Here is a 23,569-nt window from a genome sequence, read left to right as displayed (position 1 = left end):
ATGTAACGAACCTTTCCACGGGCTTTCGTAAAACACGATTCAAATTATCATTCTAGTAAATAAGGGCTGGTAGAATGGCAAATCTGGACATTGGGTTCGGTTCCCGACGGAAAAGGTCAATGACTTTTGCGATTTCTCGATGGCTCTGATCAACATTTTTCACGCCAAATAGTTCTAGTAATCCGCGAAATGCATCAATTGAGTTTGGTTGAAGTTCACCAGACTCCTATACTCAGTCATCTCGAAATAAATTTCCAGTAGATATTTTTCAATCTCTCGCGTTTTTAAGACTGTTTGATTTTTGAGGACCATGGAATTGTCCAATTTTTCTCCGAAAATTTTGTATTTTTTCAATATTTTTGCTGTTGACCCATCTGGAAATAAGTTCGACAAAATGACCAATTACCATAAATTGAAAAAAAAAATTTTGGAGCAAAAAAATAATGATTAGCTATAAATTATACAAACGAACTCTAAAATCCTCAGAGGGAATAAATGACGGTAAAAAAAAAGAGGAAATCAATAGGCAATTGAAAGCACTGCAGTAGTAATTTAAATACAAGTAGCATACCCAATCGAATGAGTAGCATTGTTGATAATCACGAATATCCTCCGATGGTATTTGAACATAGATCCATACATCTATACGTTCTTGGTAGGTTAAGCGTAGTATAATTTGAATATACGATCGAATGTGTGCTTATGTCTCATTTAATATTCAACATCGTCATATAACGTCATGTTGCTGCATCGGCAGCAGGAAATCTCTTCAAGGTCGCTATGAACTTCATAAACTCTAGCAATAACATTTATCACGTCCTTCTAAACTAGGATTGAATTAATTTACGCAACGTGCATTTAATGGAAAATGATTCTTTACTCTGCGTTAACCATTGTTATTTAAAGCCTCTATTTACATTCATACATCTATATTTATAAACATATGTATATATAATACACAATACTCACAATTATCTGTTTCGATACGATACTAATATTAGTGCTAATATTAATAGTAATAAAATATGGCTATCGAATTTGGTTAACCACATCAATGTGCAATTTGATGTGATCTCTGGTCAAGTGGGTAACCTCGAGCTCCTTGTTACGTACCAACAAATCTGGATAGCTTTCAAAGTTCCGATCACATTACTGACCGAGTTTCCTCTTTTTCTCTCTCTATCTCCATTTCTGTTTCACTTTATCGCTACAATACTCACTATTTAACTTTGTTGTCATCTACATTGTTATCCTACTACATATATACTCCTGTTTTAATTTTATTCCATCACAACATTTAATAAAGTTACTAATTAACTTATTCGAGTCAGCAAATAGCGAATACTATTGAGCGTATAAGAACCGGCATTGTCATTACATGCGCGGAAACGTGAGACAGAAAAAGAGGAAGGAAAAGAAAATTTTTTAATAATATTATCAAATTCTTTTATTTTTTGGTCGTTTATTTCGCTGTTAATGGCGTAGCGATGGACTTGATGTTTAGAGTGGAGACTTCTACGTGTGGATGTGTGTGGGAGGTCACACCCTTTAGTTCCGTTCTTTGTGCGATATCATGTCCTCTTTCTCTTTCTCTGTATTACATGTATGTACAGATATAAAAAGCGTATAATAGCATCTGTACTAATACTAATACTAATAGGAATGGTAGACTGGAGAATTCATTGACCGACGGTCATGCCCTGGGCGAAACTCTAGACACTCGCGTTAGCACCTTCTGGTTATTATCTAAAATTCTCTTATCCTCTCTTACTTTTGTCCGTTATGATGTAAAGCTTTCGAGACATTATCAGCGATGGCTTTAGAACTTAAGTTTTTAGTATGTTTTTTTAATGCGCGCTATTATATCATACCCTAGTGTTATTATATCATGAAATACTATATTCTGTAATTTAAATACTCTAAACTAACAAAAATGTGTTTTTATTTTGATCTATCTAAGATTTTATCTTGATATAAAGACGTTTTTTTTTTTTTTTTTTTTTTTTTTTTTTTATTTATTATTATTTTAGTAAATAGACATTTTATTGTTATCTTTGAAGAAGTTATTTCTTAAGTCAACTTTAATTTTATGTTTGGTACCTTCATGCTTTTCATAAAGTTATAAAATAAATGGGTGTACTTATATATATATATATATATATATATATAGCATATATATATATATATATATATATATATATATATATATATTTCACAAAAAACTTTTGTCAGTGTTGATTAAAATGGTGAAATGGAAAAATAATGTCGAGAAAATTTATATATATTTTGTACAAAAAGAAAGTTGTGCTTGTTTTTGCCCATATATTTTGAGTTACAGCTTTATAAGTTGTAAATATATTTGAAAACTCATATTCAAACTACACGCCGATGTTTATGTGCACAAACTTTCCAGCTGGCAAAGGAATACTTTTAGAAACTATATGTTTTATATAATATTCGATTAATTAATATTTAAAATTTGAATTTTCAATTACTTTAATTATTCTAAATTTTCTCATTAACAACTTTTCCCCTAAAATTGCATAATTTTTTTATTGAAAAAATTCAATAGATATTTAAAAACTTAAAATTTTATTAACTTTATTTTGAATACAAAGTATTAATTGATAGAGAAACTAGGATAGGGAGGAAAATTTAGTCTTGTTAAGAAATTGTTAAATTAAACCATGCCGTTTCTTAGTTAATAATTATTATTTATCAATTATTACAGCCATAGAATTAAAAGTATAACCACGATTTCTAGTCTACTGTTATTTCTGCGGAAAGCAGCCTACTGCGCTTAGAATATTTAATCAGACAAAACTATGTTCAGCCGAGCTAAAAGCTTTAGGAAAATCCCCTGCTAGCAATGTAAGCTTGAAATATTCCTTTGTCTATTAGAGTCACTGTAATTACCATAATCGGCATTACGAGACTTTTTATAAATTCCTGTAGATGGCCAGACAATTGTTCAACATTTCCCAAAAAGCTTCAAAAAGAATTTTCAATAGAGGTTGCATGATCGCTGAGTCGTCTTTTTACAAAAAAATTAAATCTCAGATATTCCGTTCTAAAATAAAAATATTTTTTTTACTTTTATAAGGAGCTTTATTGATGTATATGGGTGATTCTCTGTAAGGACGTTTTTTGCTGTCCCAGGCATTTTTTTATTAAAAAAATTGTTATTTTGTTACTAAAAAAAATTTATTACGAAAGTAAAAAAACATTTTTATTTGGAGCATTGAAAACTAAAATGGAATAAATTTTGGTTTTTTTGCTATAAATTCGTAAACCACCGAAATGTCAGTCCCCTGGGCTGTCCCAGTCCCAAAATTAAAACTTTAAGATTAAATTTTAAGTTATTCGTCAATAATATATAATTTGATCGATAATGTTTATAAACTTAATTAGTTAACTAACAATCTTCTTCAATAAAAAGTATCGAAAGTTAATTTGTTTCATTAAATTCATTAAACCAAAGTTTGTCGCAGGCATTTTAAGATCAGTCTCCTGCCAGAAGTACAAAGCAAAAAAAAAAAAATCTAGCGTGTTATTTTACCTTTTGTAAGGTTTATAAGGATCTAACTAGCCGTAAGTTAATAACCATAGGGCTGTTAGCGCTTTATCGCCATTTTATTTAGTGTCAAAGCACCGTTTTTTCTGGAAATATGTGTCTGGGCCACTTCAAAACTCAGTCCCCTGGCAGCTATTTTTGTTTATAATTTATTTATAAAATTGGATCCATAAGTCTTAATATTATTCTAATTAATGTAAACATTTATTGAGAACTTTAAAAAGTTGAATGCATTGAAATAGTTTGCTTGATTTTTCTCAATTTGATAAAAAAAATCAGTCCCCTGGCAGTCAGTCCCCTGTCATGTTATATGGAAAAAGATACACAAATATCGAAAAAGCAAAAATTAATTCGGCTGTTTATTTATTATAATTAAGCTGAGAGTTTTGTAGCCCTTGTTAATTTTTTTTCTAATAAAATTAAAAATAATTTGGTCGGACAATTTTATACAGATTTAAGACGTCCTTACAGAGAATCACCCATATATTTCTAGAAAAAACATAAAATTATAATTATTTTTAATAAATAGAACAAATTAATAAATAATTTAATAGACAGCTTGATATGACCATATTATAATATGTCAGGACATGTATGGTTTTCTATGAAAATTTTTTCATAGGTTAATTCTCCAGCACTCGATAATTGCTAGTATAAGCAACCGTGAGTCACCTTTAAAACTAAAACCTCTAGATTTTGTTTATTTGGTTCTATTTTCCATTCTTTGATATAAAAATTTCTATTTGCATTTGTTTTTCAAAATTTTTCAATAAAACTACTTTAATTAAATAGGTCAATTTACCTTGATCTGCTTTGTAAAAAAAAAATAACTGCCCAAAAATATATTTTTTGTATAAACTTAAATCCGTCGAACGTTCGAATAGCAAAGGAATAAATTTGAATAAAATTAAAGTATAAAAAAAAAGCGTTTAAAAATAAATTTTGATAGTCTAGATCGATTGTAGATTATGAATTTCCAGCTGATTATTTACGATTAGTTTTAGTGCTGACATTGTATATATCTTTAGAAGAATCGATTCACCCCGGGTGTCAAGGTTGGAGTTGATTATACGTTGCATAATATATTCTCGACAATTGTGAGGATCTCCAGTATTTTAAGATATAAATCAATTTTTTTTTGTTGCTAAATTAAATCACTAATTTTAATCTCCATTGATTGATCTCTTCCGAACATAAAATAAATTCAAATTCAAATAAACCCGAGCTGAAATAAATTTTATGCTAGATAAACTCATCAAGACCGAATCTTCGAAAGATAATAAAATTTTTAGTCTTCTCTGGAATTCATGTTACGTTTATGGTGACATGACTGAAAATTGCAGCGAGAACTTTAACTCGTAAACAATGGATTCGATCTTGTTTAGTGGCATCTTCTCATGTATTTCTCTCATCCGTTATAATCTTTACGTCTCGCTAAAGCTATACACTGAATTTACTCAGCTGTCGCTTCTACAATTTATGGGGTATGCCGCGGGAAGTGACGCCATGGATACTAAAATCTGAAACAAAGAATCCAGAAATATATCAGAAAAAGATTTGCATACATAAATAAATACATATGTGTGCATCACTCAATGCGTATGACCCGTATAAATAAATAAAATTACACATGGATATTTTTTTTAAGTCACGCAAGCGCATACACTTTATATTACTGATATAAAATACTCATATAAATAAATATATGTTCATTCAGTGTGTTCGTGTATAAAATACAATACAATAAAACACAATACAATACAACACAATACAATACAACAATATTTCAAATCGAGGACGGTGGAAAAATATTTGTGAGATTTTTTTTATCATATTTTCTTTCATTCCATGTTTATTTTTTTTATTTTTTTTTTTTTTTTATCTACATCTTTTATTCCATTGATTTTTCACCTTGACTGGTGTGTAAATAGTTATGTGCATGTACTTCTCTCTATTCTATACATATATAAATTTTGTTATTTCTATAAAATATTTGCAAACACAACAATCTTTGAAATATCTTGGATAAAAATATCCTTGACACTAAAACATTTAAAATAGATTAAAAACTCAAATAATCAATTTCTCTTTATTCTGTGAAATACTAAAAATAAGTTTTTGAAGTTTAAGCACGAAGAATCTTCGTGTTTAACTCCTTTTTGGAGTTAGTAAATAAAACAATTTTTTCATCAGCAAATTAAATAAATAAATAGCAGTAATTAAATTTGATAAAATTGGTGATGGTGATAATAATTGAGTCAGAGCCCGATAAAATATATGAGAAAAAAAATAATCTTTATTATTCGCTAGTAAACAAACAAAAGATAAAAAATATTATCTCGATCATTTTTTTCATTGTTTTCTGGTTTTTCAGATCAGGAACAGTTGCTTGCTAGAATGATAATAAAAGAAATAAAGAAGAAAAAATGAAACAAAGGTGTTGTCGAGAAAAAATAAAAACAATAAAATAAAGATGATTTTGATTGAAAGGGAAAAAATTTTGAATGATTGCCGCGGGCGTGGCATCAGCCGTAGCCGTTTAGTAACAGTGAGTGAAATCTTGAAGCTTTGCTTTGTTCTTATTGTTAATCTCTGGAGTGGGCTGAATTTCTTAGAGTTTAGTTGTTGTGTTGTATTGGGGGTTGGGAGACAAGTTGTTGAGTTGTTAGATAGGAAGAGTTGAAGATGGGGCCCTGAACTAGGGTGAGGTTCATTGCCTACGACCTCGATGGTACTCTCAGTGTAGCCCCGTTCATAAATGCAAGCTCAAGTTGATTGTTAACTGACGTCCAGCATGCAACCGAACATTTCCACTGTACTATACTTGTTAAATGTTATATGTTGTTGTAATATAAGTATAAATGTGTGTACAGAGCCGACTATCCGGACATTATCCTTGCCCCTGGAAAAGGGGTTGCACGAGCGTGACAATGCCAATGTTCCGCAATAAACTGCACGCTACGTTTTCCCATTACACACACACGTAATTAACAATGTCATCCGTCGAATCAAGGACAATTACTTTAAAACGCTTGTCCTTTTATTTATTTTTTTTTGCATAATTTAAAATTTAACCTTCAAAGATATCTGTAAAGCTTTTTTCCATATACTCGTAAATTTTTCCTTGATGGTAAATTTTTAAATTTAAATCCTTAAATTTATTAGACGTGACAATAATTTTCTTGGCAGATTAAAATCCCCAGACGTTAAAAATCAGAACCATTTGTTTCAATTCTGTGGTTGAACGGCTATTTGATTTTCGCACAGTGCCCGGATGTCCTGACAATTTTTTACACTATTATAAAAATAGGTATGCCAGGAAGAGAAAAATAAAAGTAAAAGGACAGAAACAGAAAAATAATAAAATGAAATAAAAATCTAGGTGAAAAGTAAAAAGAAAATATTGGTTAAAAAAATTGCGACATGTTTCGAGGAGGAAAATTTTAAGGGTCGTAAAATAAATGGTGTAGTGGAGAGTGTTGATAATGATAATGACAATGACAATGACAAAGTATTATTGAGAATGATTGTTGAAGAAAATGTAAAGTGCAATAATGATAATTTATTCGGTGTCATCGATTTTATGTCAGTTAAATTTTATCATGATTTATAAAAATAGAAAAGTTTTTATGCTGATTAGGCGCTGAAAGGTGAAGTGATAATTTGAATAAAAGGGATGCAAAGCATCTTCGGGTTTTTTTTTTATTCTATTTAATTCTTCTGTCGAGTATGCACTTGGATAAAGTTGAATGAGTTAAGTTTCTTCGATAATTTCAGAGTTTTAAGTGAACAGACTCAAAACTCCATTTAATTTTTATATCCAGAGATGTTTTATGAATAGTGGTTTCAACAAAGAATAATTTATTGTGAATAATATTTAATGTAACCAGCCAAAAATTCAATTTTCATTGCGATATATATTGCGAGAATAGTTTGACCGTCAAAAATAGGTAAATCAATTACTTGCTGATTAAAAGAAAAAACCATTACCTTTTTTTCACCATAATTGTGCACGAGAGATGGAGTTCATGCGTCAGGTAACAAAGTGCCCGGAGATGAGTTTCCAAACGTGACCTCGTCGTCCGATCGTTAAATCGAATTCTTGCGAGGCTCAAATTGAAGTACCGGAGCACATATTTTTTAAAAAATGCAATGTCTATAAAAAAAAAAAAAAAACGAATTGATCATAATAATAATAAACTTTTATTTAAAGATTAACTGGCTTACTAAAACTTTATTGATACCGTTATTACCGGCATTAAAAAAACGTACGTAAAAATATAACCAGTACTCCTGTTCCTATTCAAGAACTTTTGATAATAAAAAGTTAAACATGCATTAGCTTACCTATTTTATTATATTAAAATTTTTATCTCCATCTCAACATTTATTTATCTTATTTACTTTAACAAACAGCCGTCACAAATTTATCTCGTATTTTTTATCTCGACTTTAAATTTTTCAATTAAAAACTACAAAAAAAAATTAGGACGACGGTTGACCCTAAAGGCCATCCCTGCAACTTCCCGCTAATTCCGTTAATACCTGGCCGCTTTTTTTGAGCTCTTCGAGCTCAAAAATACAATCTGTGTGTTGTTTTGAGCTCACCGAGCTCTAAAAGATACCTTTTCTATGCTTTTGAGCTCTTTGAGCTCAAAAGTCTGATAGAAGTTTCATAGAACACTATTTTTTCAATTTTCAAACCGCAATAACTTTTGAATGAATGAACCGATTTTTACGCGGTTGGCGGCATTCTGCGCAGTTTTTTAAGTCTCATGAAGAATTTCTAAGTTTCAATTGGTCGAACGAGAAATTTCAGAGTAACTCCGAAAAAACACTTTTTTTGGTTTTCTTTCGTTCACGATATCTCTCGAACGAATCAACCGATTTTGACCGGATTGGCGGCGATTGACGTGGTTTTTCAAAGTTGAGAGCTGATTAGTTTTTGAAATCGATCGGTAGAGCCGTTTAAAAGTTATTCCAAAAAAACCACTGCTGAAAAATTTTTTTTTCCTATTTTTCTTTAGATTTCTCCAAATTTCTCAAAATCTATCGGTCCGAATCGGTTCAAATTAACAGGAAATCTAAGTTTGGCGAAGCCCTTTCGAATGGCACCAACCGCGATGAAATCGGTTCAACCGTTCAAAAGTTATGAGAGGTTTAATACTTACACACACACATACACACACAGTGACACCCTCGCGGGAATAGTCAGGAAAGCTTCCTAGAACCTCAAAACGTCGAGATCTGATGAAAACTCGATTTTCGAAAAACGGGGTAAAACCAATAACTTCCCGATTTTTGAAAATTTTCAATTTTCTTAGCAAGAAGTCAAAAAAAATAAGGTACTTTATTTGCTTTCTTGTTTTTCATCAAGTTACACAGATAGAATAATTTATTTTTAATTGTTTATAAATTTATTTATTAGGAAACAATTTTTTCATTTGAAAAAACAGACCAAAACGTTGCATAATTTTTAGTCGGTTTTTGATCGCCTGTAGATCAAAAACGGACCTGTTACGAATTAGATAGCAATAATAATAATAATAATAATATATATATTTATTTATTTATTATTATTTTATTCATGTCCTCGAAGATCCTCTACAGGGCACAGCTTTTCATTCTCTGAAATTGAAATAGTGACAATTCACTATTTCGTAGTGCAATGTATACCTACCAAGCGGTATTCTTCGCACTACCAAATAGTGAATATCGCTCATTAAATGATGCGTGAAAGTATAAAATTTAACATTAATCTTGTCATCTTGTCAACATTTTAATCTTGTCGATGTATTCACATTGTGTTTAATAACGATAATTAGAAAACTCTAGATTTAGATCCATAATCAAACGATGAGAACTATTTTATATACGTATGTTAATACAAATTTATTAGTTATCACTGCAACTAATATTTGCAGTTACAAAACTTTTATAATCCATGAAATGTTAAGCTATGACAAATAAATATAACAGATGTAAGGTTATAATCGACGTTTAGTTCATAAAACAAGAAAGCGCATGAATATATTATAAATGCGACTTATAATTTTTAATGAGATACTTGTGAGTCCAAAAAATTATAAGTCACTATCTTAATCGACTTTTGGCCTTCGAACATTTAGAGTGAAAATTGTAGATCAAAAACAGTATAAGATTTCTTATTGAATTTGAAAACAATATATAAAGTCCATCTACAAATTAACTAGACTAAAAACCGGTCAAACTTTTAAAACTTTTTAGTCTCATTAGAATAGAAACAGCATAAAATATTCTTAGCTGCTCAATTATTTTACTAAAAAGTTATTTAGACTTAAAACAGATCAAAAATAATTTGAATAGTAGATCAAATATAGATGAAAATGTTTTTAAAAGTTCAAATACAGATCAATAAGTTCAAATGCAGATCATTTAGCTTAAAATCAGTTTAAATTTTTCGACCCGGGATAATAACTTATAATCTCATATCCGTTATCACAAGTGGAGTAATAGCTAAAAATTGCGTGTTTTTATCGTAAACTATCAACACGTCTGATTGTAGTTTGGGTAATTCATATTTAACAGTCAAATATATAAATAAATAAATAAAAATGGTTAAGATAAGAAAGGGTGGGTGATCGATAGAGACATTATATAGACATAGACATAGATGTGGACATTAAATAGCGAATAAGAGAAGGTGGAGGTTTAGGCGAACGGTCGAGTATAGTAGCCTGGGGAAAGCGAATAGGGTGGCAGTTGGTAGTCGGCGACGCGACCCCCGGGGGTGGCTGGCCTCCCCTGGCGGTGGTCTAGCACAAGCATCAGAGAGGCCAGGGATATTCAAAGCCAGCCAGCTAGTAGTTGTAGGTGCGCACCAACGTGGTTATCAGCAGGTGAGTGGGGAAAAATATACCCCCGACAAACGTGGAAATCGGGCAACTGTCTCACTCCGTTAAACCTCGATCTGTCTCTATCTCTATCTCTATATAACAGCTCCCAAGTTATATTCTCGAGTTCTCGAGACTAGCATACTGCTACTGTCGATTGTGCCCATCGAAACAAGACTCGGTTTGTGGAGCAGACCCGGTACGACAACGACACACTAAAACTTCCCTTGTTCATATATAATAATATTCGATTCTATATAACTTAGTTGGCATCGTGTCGTGACACTTAAACGTGCTCGGAGTTGTTAGTTGACGCGCGAGTTTCACCGCTTAAAGGTATTGGCTCTCTCAGTATCTGTCACTGCTTGTAAAGACAAGCATTCATCATATATGATATAATACCTTTTCTGTTGTTCGTCTCTGAATAAGACCAAAGACGAGCACTCTCATTTTACAACTAAAAATTTATCAACTGTTTTTGTCGTCATGCACACCATTTAAATCGATATTTCACCTTCTATCTTCCTGGTGTGTTTGTGTTTGTGTCTCTCAAACTCTATAACTTCCATGCAACAGTTACTACCTCCGTGACATTTTACGTGTCCTAGTGACTTTTATTGTATTTTATTATTATTTTTTACGCTGATACGTCAAGATCAAAAGTGCTTCTTTATAGTTAATTTGTTAAAGTGTCCGTATTTACAATACATTTTTAATCACCCAATTTTTACTTAATTACGGTACGGCCTATGATGTTAATTTATATATTATTGAATCTAATCTACATACTCTAATATTGTATTATACTGCATTATATGAAGGTCAATTAAATAATTGGTTATATATTTATAGTATTAGATACACGGTTGCCATCGACGGAAAGCGTTAATTTCATAAACCTCGCATGTGACTAAATTTATAGGTTGTATTATACACGATACGACATATATGTTGCATACGCGACATACTTTGTCAGTTATACAAGTTGATAAGTGTGTTGACGCTACATGATCGTTAACGGGTATTTAAAGACTCATTTTTAACAATTATTTCACTTTTGATAAAGTAATCATCCTCTTTCGTTCAAAATTGTAGCTAATTAAAACTCTCCTGTAAAATTTATTTTTTAAACATTTAAATTTATGTATTTATACAATTTATTGAATGACTAAAAGAAAAAAAAAGAATTTCGTGTGAAAAGTTATAAAAAGTTGAAAGCTTGACATTTACAGCGCGAGAGGATTTGAAATAAAAATAAATAGTAGAGACTAAAAAAGAGGGTTTAAAAATTACTGGTAAACTAATTTAATTATAATTTACCGGTAATTTTGTTTTGTTGCTATTTTTTTATCTTTGTTTCATTTATAGTATGTACAATCAAGAGTGAAAAAAATTAGCGTGTCTGGTATATTGAGTTGTCTGACAACTTGGCGTAACTTTTCCCTTTGTCTGACTATAGATCCACTTCTACTACTCCTACTACTACTATAGTATACTGATATCTCTACCTCAGCTTTCACCAATACAATACAATATAATAATAATTTATAAAATACTAATGCTAATTCCGTACCACATTAGACTTCGGGCACTATAGTTATTAGTAGCTTGTCCTACGTCGATCCTTAGGACGATTTAGTTCTATAAATAGTACCACTCATTGTCATTTGTCCACAGGATCGATTTTCGCGTGTGCGGTTAATGTTGCATTATATTATACGCTGAGTGTTTATATTTAATATAACGTCTGCTAGTGGCAACATATATAATAACTATAAGTATATAACTGTCTAGTTCTCCTATTCGTCATTAAGACTTTGTAGTAATGAGTGCTTCCGGGGCAATACCATTAATTTTGGCCTCCAAGGAGCATGTTATTATCGAAGGCAAGTAATTTTTATTAATTAGTTTTTTTTTTTTATTTTTTAATCAAAATCCAAGAAATCCAGGGCAGTATTTTTTTATTTGTAACATTTACTTTGGGTTGAATGATGAAAATTGATTACGCCGAGTCATGCGGTGCCTTCAAATATATCTAATTTTTTTACCTTTTTAACGTGATTCATTTAATCTGAGAGATATTCAGCTTTTAGGATTTAAGAAAGTAATTGTGTTCAGATGAAAAATATTTGGCTACTTCAGATCTATTTGCTTTATTTTTTGGAACAATGAAAGTTATTCTTCAAAATATTACCCTGGATTTTTAATTTACAATAAAAAAAGTTTTGCATTTTTTTTTTTTTTTTTGATAATTTAGTTACACGATCACCTGGTTTTTTTGTAGCATAATTGAAAAATTAACATATTGAAACTCTTCTTTTTTTTTAACTTTATGTCTAAAATATCAATTTTTTCAAAACTTTTTTTTGATTCGAAAATTTACGTTTTTGAAAATAATTTTTTTAAAAATTGTTCTAATTTTTAATAAGATTTGAGAAAAAAAAATTCGTGATCGTTCAAAAAAATCTAAGTAACATTTTCAAGGATTGAAAGTAGTGAAAATAAACAAGTACCCTCTTTAGAATTCGGGTTAATATTTTAAAGAATAGAAAGCTTATGAAAAAGGATGAAATGATGTCGTTATCGTTTCATCGGCTAATGATTTATTTGAATTGAATGAGCCATTTCCTGCATCATGTCGACTAGTGTCGTCGGGTTGAGAGAAGCATCAGTGGCCCGTTAGCTGTAATGGGATAACTGAGCGGACACATTAAAGAACGTTATATATGTATATATTGTATATATACTATAAACATATCTGTATAGCTATATACTTTCGGTTAAATTCCCACTCGACCCCTTGGTTGCTGGATCGATTTTTCCACACTACATAAATCGTTGGAAAAATTTTAAAAAGATAGCTCCTTGATTCACCAAGGAACAATTTTTTCGATGTGACTTTTCCAGCTTTTTTCCTTTAGATAAGTCCTAAACATACATTTGATATTGATATTCGAAATATTATTTTATAATGTTTTTTTTTTTAGTCAAGTTGGTAGAAAATCACTCGAATTATTTAATAGTTTTATTAAAGTAATAAATTTCAATGGCTCTGTATCTACAGTAAGAATGTTTTACTGTTTTCAATGTGAGAGTTTCGAACAATAAATTCAGTACGAGCATGGACCGAGTCGAGACTATTCAATGGGTTTTGTGTCTTGACTGCAATTGTAAAGAAAAATTAGAGCGATAAAGTTAAAACTGCGGGTTAAACGTTTTCTTGATCTTCCTATTGGACTTGGTGTCTTGTTCTTGTTACTTATGCTTCTACTTGTTCTCTTTTAACTTTTTTTTTGGTCTTCTCGGTAAACTTTTACCCTTTCAGTCTGAAACGCGTCTGTTAATTCATTTTTCATAAATTGCCATTTACATATTTATTCACTCAAATTTATATATTCAATTTAGTTGGTGTATTTTGATTGAAATAAGTTTTAAAAGAATAAGAAAAAAATGAGTAACAATTTCTTACCCCATATTTTTTATTTTAACTTAAAAATGTGTAAGATATTTAAAAAACTATTTATCCACATTCGATTGAATTTTCGACCCATTTATTCTATCTCTGTAAGCAAATAATTTTGTTTAAAAACTTTTACTAGTTTTAACAAAAAAAAATTGTTTCAAACTCCTGTACTGATAAAAAATGTTCACTTAATTTAAAAAAAAAATCTTGAACCAAGAAAATTATAAAATATTTAATTAAACAAATTTTTATAGTTTTATTTCGACAATAAATTGCGAATTAAAAGCACTAATAAATATTGACACAATTATCGACGGAAAATTTATCGTTTGATCTCATTAAATATACGATAAACACATATCATTCCATTTTGCTTGACAAGTTATTTAAATACCAAAATATTGTTACAATTTATGACTACATTATTTGATAATGACGACCTATTTTATATACAAGTATGCAGTTATATTTTATTACAAATTTTCTAGCGTAATATTTGAATTTAAATTACTCTTAAATGTATCCCGCTCTCTAATTAAAACTCTATACACCTATATCTATGTGATTTCATCCAAGCTGCCAAAATTCAGTATGAATAGTATCGAAGCTCACTAATTTTATTTAATGAAAAGGTATCTGTTTTACCGAGTACTAAATTGCTACCAAAATTCCTTTTTTGATGTTAGTTATCATTTTTTTGTTTTATATCCAATCTTTTTTTACAATTAAACTCCGAACATAGAACTCGCGCTCAGTCTATTTAAAATATTTCCGTTGACAGAATTTTAATGACACATAAATAGTAAAATAAAAATAAAAAAAAACTTCATTTAAATTAAAAAAAATTTTTTCTTAAGGCTTGAATTTATTGAGGCGCAAACAATAATTTCGTTTTCACAAGTAAACCGTTCGTTAAAAGTTAGAGTTGACCCCATCGAAAAAAATAAATTTCGATGAAAAACGTAATTGACCTCCGAGTTTTTGAAGGTAAACGAGACGGCGAAATGAATTTGTGGATAAAAAAATAAAAATAGTGGAATTCTTCATGTGGATGAGAATTTCAGTGAGCTTGTCATGTCCTCGTGCTGTACCGAGTGGTTAAAAAAATAAAACGAATATATATGTGCATAAGCATACATATGTACCAACTAACTGTACGTATGCAAAAAATATGTGTATATGTGATCTCTTTTAAAGTCTGTACAAAAGAGAGCAAAAGGTTTTTTTCGAATTAAAGCCAGCACAGGATCTCTATGTTCTTGTCGGCTATATTATACTCCTGTGTACAGTCAGACGAGTCTGAAAATTCAACTCGACCCACATTTTATTCTCATTTCTTTTTTTTTGTCTTTCCTCGTGTTTTACTTATATTAGTTTCTTTTCTCTTTCGTTGGTTCATTACGTTTTTTATAGTCCTCCGATTGAGATTTAGAGCCAGAATGAGTAACAAGAAAACGATCATCAGTCGGTTAGGTTTTATCTTAAAGCGATTCCCATTATTGCTAAATCTACTCATGACCTTCAATTCGTGTGGATTTAATTTAAGGTGACAATCGTATCGGGTGGATTATAAATAAAGCCCAATTACTGTCGTCCTTAAATAGCTCGACATATATCTATAAATAGATATATTTATATTTATATGAACGAAAGGGAGCCTGAATTTTCGGTTATAAAATCGCCCAAGCTCAAGACAAAAGACGTAATATGTTTATCGATCGATCTAACACGCTTGCTCGGTGTTGCTGTTTCCTAGCGATAAATTTATCCCGAGGTATAATCCCGGGAAAAATAGACTGGCATCCACTATTTTTACGATAAAATATACTGTTGTTCCTTTATATTATACTCACATATATAAAACACAAAAAAAAAAAAAATAAAATAAAATCTAAAATTGCATTTTCAATGGATAAAAATGAGAGACCGTGTGACAGTGGATGGGTCTCTTACATTAGTTTATTGTTAATTTTTTTTTTTTTTTTATTTTTTTATCCTATTCTATTGGTAAAGTAAATAAACAGAAAAGGAAGAATAAAAGTTAACAAAAGCAGATAGTGAATCGAGTTATTTGTGCGAAGCTTTCGAGAGAAAAGTAAAGTGTATCATCGTGCTTCAGTTGATGCGCGTGAGCATCGGCTAACGAAAGCCTCCAATGACGCTCTGAGTTTCTCGATAATGGGTGTCGAGGTAAGAGAGGGAAGCCTCGTAATGTATAAATGTTTTATGAGAGCACACGGCCTTACTATCAAGGTTTTCTCCATTTAAAATCTCATCAAAGTACACCTGTTTATTGTTTTTTTCTGTTACATTTAATCAATTTTATTCAAAGCATCCTCTCTCAATCTCAATCTTAATCTTCTAATGAGTATCTTCGTTTTACATATTTTAAATTTTTTTAGTCATTTTAATTAATTCTTTCAAATTCTCGCTATTGTTTCGCAAACAATTGTGTAAAAAATACTATAAAAAAATAATTCCCCTACTTAACCTAATTTTGAGAGATTTAAAAAAAAAGTATAATATTGTTATCTTTTAATCTTTTTTGCGCTCAAGTACAAAAAAATCAGTTTTTATTCGTGTTTAATAAAAAAAAAGAAAATAATCAATTAAAACTGTTGATTTAAAATAAATGTCTGAGCAAACAGTGAAACGTTTTTGTTTTAATTTAAAAAAAGTTAATATATTTATCATGCACTTGTACTTGGGTCAAAGTACAATTACCGTGCACACAAGTTTATTGAACTTGCCATCGAACAATTCCGTGCTTAACTTGTTAATTCGTACCCAGTGTTATTGCTATAATTATTAAAAATGAACAGCAAAGTTTTTTCTTTGGATTTTTTTTTATAAAAAAAAATCTGAACCTTCTTTTAAAAGCAACAAAAAAATTTTTCATATCGATCTAACTGTAAATCAATCGGCAACTACTCGTAAACATAATAGGCAATGTGTCTGAATTGTAGAGAAAATTTTTTTAGCACGTCTTTTTGGCATTGTGCCCTACTTTTTTGCTGTAATACGCCCTTTTAACATTAGGAACGCTATTTATAGAACTAAATCCAGATAGAATTTAATATTTTTATACTACAGAGTTATTTTTACTATTTTATTGATTCAATCAATCTAACGTGATAATATTTTCCCACAGATTCATTTCTTCCGAAGTAATAATTTATAAAAAAATAATTTCTCTCCATAAAAATGAATATTTTTTTCCTAGAGAATAAACAAAAATTTATTTTTATAAAAACACTAATTTCGTAAAAAAAAAAAAAAATAAAATCTTTTCTGCTGTTGGTCGTCATAATTACTACCGCGTTTATCGTCGTTCTTTTCCGAGTAAGCAAAAAATTCCTTTGTCTCGAAACAATCCAGTAAAATAAAACATTGATGAGAGTAATATTTTCTGTTAATGCTATTTTACCATGATCTTGTTATTGTTTTATTGGATGTAAAAAAATAAATATCAAGTGTTGATAAAAAACAAAAATTTAGCGTGACAGTGAGCCGAAAAAAATGTTGATGCTTTTAGCGTATCTTCTTAACAATATCCTATTTAAATAAATCTATAGGAAGCACAACGTTGAGAGGACTAAGTGGAGAGACATTAAAGGGAGGACATAGATACAATAAGGAAGACAGTGGATGGAGAGAGAGAGAGAGAAAAAATATGAAGTGTTCCATGAGAATTCAGGCTCTGTAAAGCGATTACGCGGCAATATCCGTACTGGAGACTGTAACAAGTTGTTGGTGAAGTTGTCTACGTTTGTTCAGCAGAAACCCAAAGGTAACATCGTCATACATATTGTGCAGTAGCTATTTTACTCTCGACTACGCTGCTGCGGTATATCCTGGAAGCTTCCAGTCTTGTATATACGCCAGCAAACCGGTAAATTAGGGCAATCGAGTCCTCGAACGGCTCGATACCTACTTCGCCTCCGAGGTAGTAATACAGTGACAAGAGAGTTGAGCAAAGTACGGTTCGATGATAGTTGAAGCGGGAACCGAGTTGTAAACTGTATTCGCCAACATACACACAACTGTTCGATGTTGCCAACCTGGAGGGATACCCCAGTGCAGCTAAATTTCCAGCACAGGGTCGATGGAGTGCTGAGTGCCGAGTACTGAGTGGTGAGAAGATAAGAAATGTTCCGGAAAAATATCGTAGCAGAGACGGAAAATTACTTTTATTTCCACTGCCGTTTGTTCACGAATAATAAAAGTCAAAATCAAACAACTAAACTAAGGAATTTTCCCACGACTTTCTTCAAGAATTTAAAAACATCCGCTAAAACCATTTAGCTGTGAAGGACACGTCAAATAAAGTTTAACACTACTGAAAACCATTCAACAGACTTTAAAGTAGCACACTGTAAAAATAAATCTATCCCTTAGATATTTTATTTTTGACTCTTATCAAAAATTAAATCGACGACGTATCAATTTTCGCAACGATATTTCAGTCTGCATTTGACAGTTTCAAGAACTTAAAAAAATATGTAGGATTGATCCTGAAAAAAAAAAAAAAAAAAAAAAATAGTGTATTTTTATGTTTCTTGTGAGTAAAAGAAACGACCAGACAGCAACAAAGTTTTTTATGATGTAACTGTACACTTTTTGAGCTTTTTCCTGTTTCTCATTTCCTCTAGTATTTTTTTGCAAAGACCAATTTATTTAACGACAACTCTTTAGTTTGTTTTTTACTTAAATCTTTTTATAACCCGAGTGTGCACAGATATATATATATATATATATAAAGTCAGGCTTATAGTCTGGAGGATGGTTACGCAACAGTATTTTTCGTGATTTTCATTTCCCCATGGAGTCAATCTCTTGTTGGAAAATAGAGAGTAAAAAAGACCGACTGATAAATAGTCACTTGTCCTCCCCGTGGATTTGTTTGCTCTCGTGTCCAAGTTTCTATTTATACGCTAACATTTTCACAAATGCGCTATCCGTGAAGTCATTATGTTCACTTTGTCACACTGTTAAGATTTTTTAGCTTGCCTTTTTCATCATTCTGCACCAGCGCAGTCCTATCTTCAGTATCATCTGTAGCAAATAAAACTCTCTTACTTATTTTGCATACTTAACTACATACTGCTTTGCTCTTTTGTATCTTTTCACTCGTCATTAGCTCCAATTGTTCTTCAAAAGCCCTTTAAATACCCCTATTGCAGATGATACACCTTATCTAAGAAAAAAAGGTTTTCCGCAGATTTTTGTCTGAAGGTAGCACAAAAAATCAAACTTTACACAGTAAAAAATTTCGATGCAAAAATCGTCCCTCAAGTCTTTGCATGGCCTTGCGGGTATAAAATGATGTAAAAAAATTCTTCATGTATTTTTACACATATCAGAAAATTGTTTCTTTCGAAATGAATGAAATTATGATCCACTGTACCGTAAAAAAATGTTTCACTGATCATGTATGACCACATCAAGCTATGTATGACTGTGAAGATTTTTCCATGAGTTTATTTTTACGCCTATAGTTGAAAATTTTCACATCAAATCCAACAAATTTTGTACAGAGCACTCTTGAGTTGAGCAATTTATCATGAAAAATTAATAACTTATAGCAATCAATTATGTTAGAAATCAATTTGAGTTACAACTTCATTGCTCATAACAATTAATTGGTAAATTGAATCTATATGACTGTTATACTATAATTTCCGTACAATTTTCACCATCGCCAGATACACACAGTTTAATCTAAATCAATATCTAGATTATGCAAATGCAAATATAGGAGCATCTGGGGAAACCTAAGAGCTGAGAATCGGGAGCTCAAAGAGGGAGACAGAGAAACCGAGTGACTAGAACAATAGAATGACTGATGAATTTCTCACATACAGTGAACTTGGATGTTGACATGAGAGTCCTTGAAATTCAGTGCCTGGCCAATTTTGTCATAAATTAGACAAGTTTGCCAGTTTTACTGTGATTGCCTGTGACGCAATATCATCCACATCCACTTGGTAGTTCTCCTTCTGCTCGTACTTCTGTAACTGGTTCTCCGTCTCGTGCACATACATTGATGCTACGTTATTAATTTATTCTGGCGTATGCCTTTATAATATCTTCATACCTTCATACCTTCGTGCTTGGGTACACTTTAGAGTCACGAGCCATCATGTCAAGCCTGCTGCTGATTCATTTTTTGAGATTATTAATCACGCTTCGCTGTACAAAGCCACACACACCCACACTCTCTGCATATTTATATTTCAATGCACATTCACACATGCTAAACATTGATAACAGTTTAGGTTGACATTATTGTACTTTAAAGAGAGTTTTCTTTATCATATCGGTTCTTTGGTTATTTTTTCAAACTCGCGATTCAGCGTAATGCAAAGTGTTGAAATGAATCTTTTTATGGAATAAAGTGCTTTATAACGTGAATAGATGAAGGATGTCTTTATGCTCAGGCGCCAAGTCGTCTCGTTTTTTCAAACATTTGGACATTACTATCTCTCGTGAATGAACTAAATTTATATATTTTTCTTTGTACATTTGACTTTAACACCGACCCAAATAGTTGATGGATTTTTAGTGTCCCCATTGGATCGCCAGCATACCTAAACTTTTTTGGGTTACTGTTACTCTTAATAAATAATCTCATTCCTCTTTTCCAACGATTTTCCACAAAAAACCACAGTATACTGAAAAAAAAAAAAGTATTTTTATTGCAGTAAATTTTTTTTCTCCTGTAAAAAAACTGGTATTCTTGTGGGAAAAGTATCTAATTTTAATCCCCACAGCAATACGTATTTTGATTGGAGCGAATTTAGTTTTACAGTAGGCAAAATACCAAAATTAAAATAAATCAAACTTAACCTCACATAATTGACACACATCTTACAGTTACGGCCTACTTTTGTTTTTTTTAATTGATGAATTATCAAGTCTAACGTTTAACAATTTGTAAACTAACAGCTAATTTTTACATAATTGTCATATACACAGGATGAAAATAAGGAAAATGATGGCGCCATCATTAGTTTTGCTTTTCATAATAGCATGGGGTATTACAGTCGACTCTGTCTAAAGGTTCCACGTCGGGACAGGACCATTGCCTAAAGGTTCTCTCCCTTCTCTGAACATTGCGCGTAATGGGTGCGCAATAGAAAACATTCGTCTTTATGGGCATTTAAAACGCGCGCTTAAATTATTAACTCTAATTGGTTATAGTACTCAAGAGTAGGGGAATATTCTGGAACAGAGAACCTTTAGACAGAGTCGACTGTAATCTCAGGATTGAACACACAGTAAAAAGTCCTATTTGTACTGTAAGAATACTCGTTCAACAATACTTTATATTCTGGTACACTGATAGAAGGATTTATTTGTATTAAAAAAATATTTGTTAATAGTTAACAAATCATTTATTAGAGACCATTTTTTAGTATCAAACAAATATTTCTTAGTATTTAAAATGATTTGTTTGTATTTAATAAATCAGATATTCATTTATTAAATATTAATAAATCTTTTTAAATACTAAGAAATATTTGTTAAGGACTAAAAAGTGGTCTCTAATAAATGATTTGTTAAACATTAACAAATATTTTTAACTATAAACAAATCCTTCTATCAGTGTAGGAACAAAACTTTTTTAAAGTGTATAAATATATCCGAAGAATTAATCAATCCTTATTAAAAACAATCAGAAACTGGAGGTTAATTGGCTATTTGGTTTCCAAATGACCCTTTTAAAATTTAATCTCATCGGTGAGTATAGCCTTGAACTTTGATTAAATAAAATTTTTATTTAAATGATAATAATCTCGGGATTTAAAAACTAAAATATTTTATGTTTCATTGTCATTGAATTTTTATCACCGATTCGGTTGGTTTAGTTTGGGTTATACGTAGTCTACACTTGTGTTCTTTCCATCCAAGTTCTAAGCCAATAATGAATAGCTTGAAGTATCGATCAATAGAAGTTGGTTAAAATCCCACGTTGAGCAAACGAGGTTGAGTGAATTAAGATTTCATTGAATGTTGGATTTGATATAAGAGATTTGTCTGGCTTTTGTAAGTGCTCCCAATGCTCTATGTCGACAAATCTCACCAGTGAGATTGAATTAAGGAGCTCTATCATCTTTCTTATACATCCAGATATATCCATCGAGCTCTTTAGAGCTTCGCAGCTCTTCAGACAAATTATTTATGAGTTTCTCTATCGTACCAGTGAATGCAGAGCAACAACCACTATTCATGAAATCACACCCCAAGCTCATGTGATGATTTAATCACACTAACTGCTTTCGTTAATAAAATAATAAATTCAAGAAAAGTTTTTTGCTAGATAGAGCAAGAGGTAGATTTCCCAAAGGAAAATAAATTATTGTACAGGGAGAAAAGAGGAATAGTTATATCCCTAATGTAGAATGGTAATCATTAATCATTAATTTGATTTATTATACAGTATTGAGGAATTTTCAGTGAAGACTTAATAGTGCTAATATAGTAATGATTACCATGTTTCATTCAGAAAAATTCTATAAACATTAAACAGATCTCTATTTTACATAGTTTCAATCATCATGCTCTGTATATTTATAATTTAATTAGTATGGTTATACATCTATTCTTTAGTTAGTTACAGTGTTACATTATAATTATTATACGAGAAAAAATATTAATAAATTTCATTTTATTATTATTAATAGTACTAGACGTTTCCCGCCCGCTTCGCTGGGTGAATTGTAACAGGAAATAAATTAAATTTTAATATTCATTGTAACTTTCAATATGCAATCATTATAACATTTCCGTGGCTTTCTTACAAAAATTAATAATAATTGACACGAAGAAAAAAATTTAAAATGAGCATTGAAAGTTTCAGCTAAAGTCTATGCAGGTCTCATAAGTGAAATTGAAATCTGCCGAGCTTAGTGCGACGAATTTTCTGTTAACTAAAATTTTTTCCGTGACATCAATTTTTTAAAGAAAATTAATGGTATATGTTTTTTATGAATTCTATTGAAATAAGTAGCCAAATTTCTTTTCCACATTTCAAGTGCTTGGAAAATGCATTCATTTTAATCTGTTACATTCCCGCGATCCCACAATAAAAGAATTTGTCGGTTATGTGATCTTCAAAAGTAAAATGAATGTAAAATTCTTAGTCCGTTGACTGGATAGCTACATGTAAATGACTTTATATTATACATATATATACACATTATAATATATAATATCATATAACATCATATAATATCATATAATATTATAATATAATAATAATAATAATAATAATATTATTATTATTATTATGTTATTAAATGCTCAGGGGGGTTGTCCCCGGAGTCCGATTCTCCGAGGGCCCAGCCTGAGCTCCATCCATTACTGCTGTACCACTCCGCACAACAAGGCGGTTAGTGATCACAGCAGGCCAGAGTCATTTTCCTAAGTAGACGGAGGGAACCTAGTATGACAGCCTTCTGCATCCTGACCGCCAAGAATTCAGCTTTTGATGAGCAAGCTGGAACTCTGGCAAGTGAGGATACAAGAGACTGTTTCATCCCTCCGAGGACGCCAACAATCAGGACGACGAGCTTGACACGGTAACCTGGGTAAAGTTTGCCAATTTCAAACAGGAGATCCTGATATATCTGTCTTTTGTGCTCTTCTTTGGCTGAG

The 23,569-nt window shown here is 31.0% G+C and overlaps 1 protein-coding gene across 8 annotated transcripts in view; it reads left to right on the top strand.

Annotated features, from left to right (window-relative positions):
- The window catches only part of LOC123260716 (solute carrier family 12 member 4), a 119,489-nt gene that overhangs the window by 8,894 nt on the left and 87,026 nt on the right, over nucleotides 1-23,569 (top strand). Inside the window, exons 1-2 of one of the 8 annotated variants that reach the window (XM_044722025.1) lie at nucleotides 10,537-10,782; nucleotides 12,124-12,332. The exons of 4 other annotated variants lie outside the window; for them this stretch is intronic. In XM_044722025.1, the coding sequence (XP_044577960.1) occupies nucleotides 12,272-12,332 (61 nt within the window). In that variant the 5' untranslated portion in view covers nucleotides 10,537-10,782; nucleotides 12,124-12,271. Of the gene's footprint in view, nucleotides 1-10,536; nucleotides 11,468-11,905; nucleotides 12,333-23,569 lie in introns of those variants that run through there. 3 more of the 8 variants (XM_044722018.1, XM_044722010.1, XM_044722003.1) reach the window with 3 other exon arrangements.

This window comes from Cotesia glomerata, linkage group LG1, assembly GCF_020080835.1.
Source record: "Cotesia glomerata isolate CgM1 linkage group LG1, MPM_Cglom_v2.3, whole genome shotgun sequence".
In the NCBI taxonomy this organism is placed as follows: domain Eukaryota; kingdom Metazoa; phylum Arthropoda; class Insecta; order Hymenoptera; family Braconidae; genus Cotesia; species Cotesia glomerata.
This window is presented reverse-complemented; position numbering and strand designations above follow the sequence as displayed.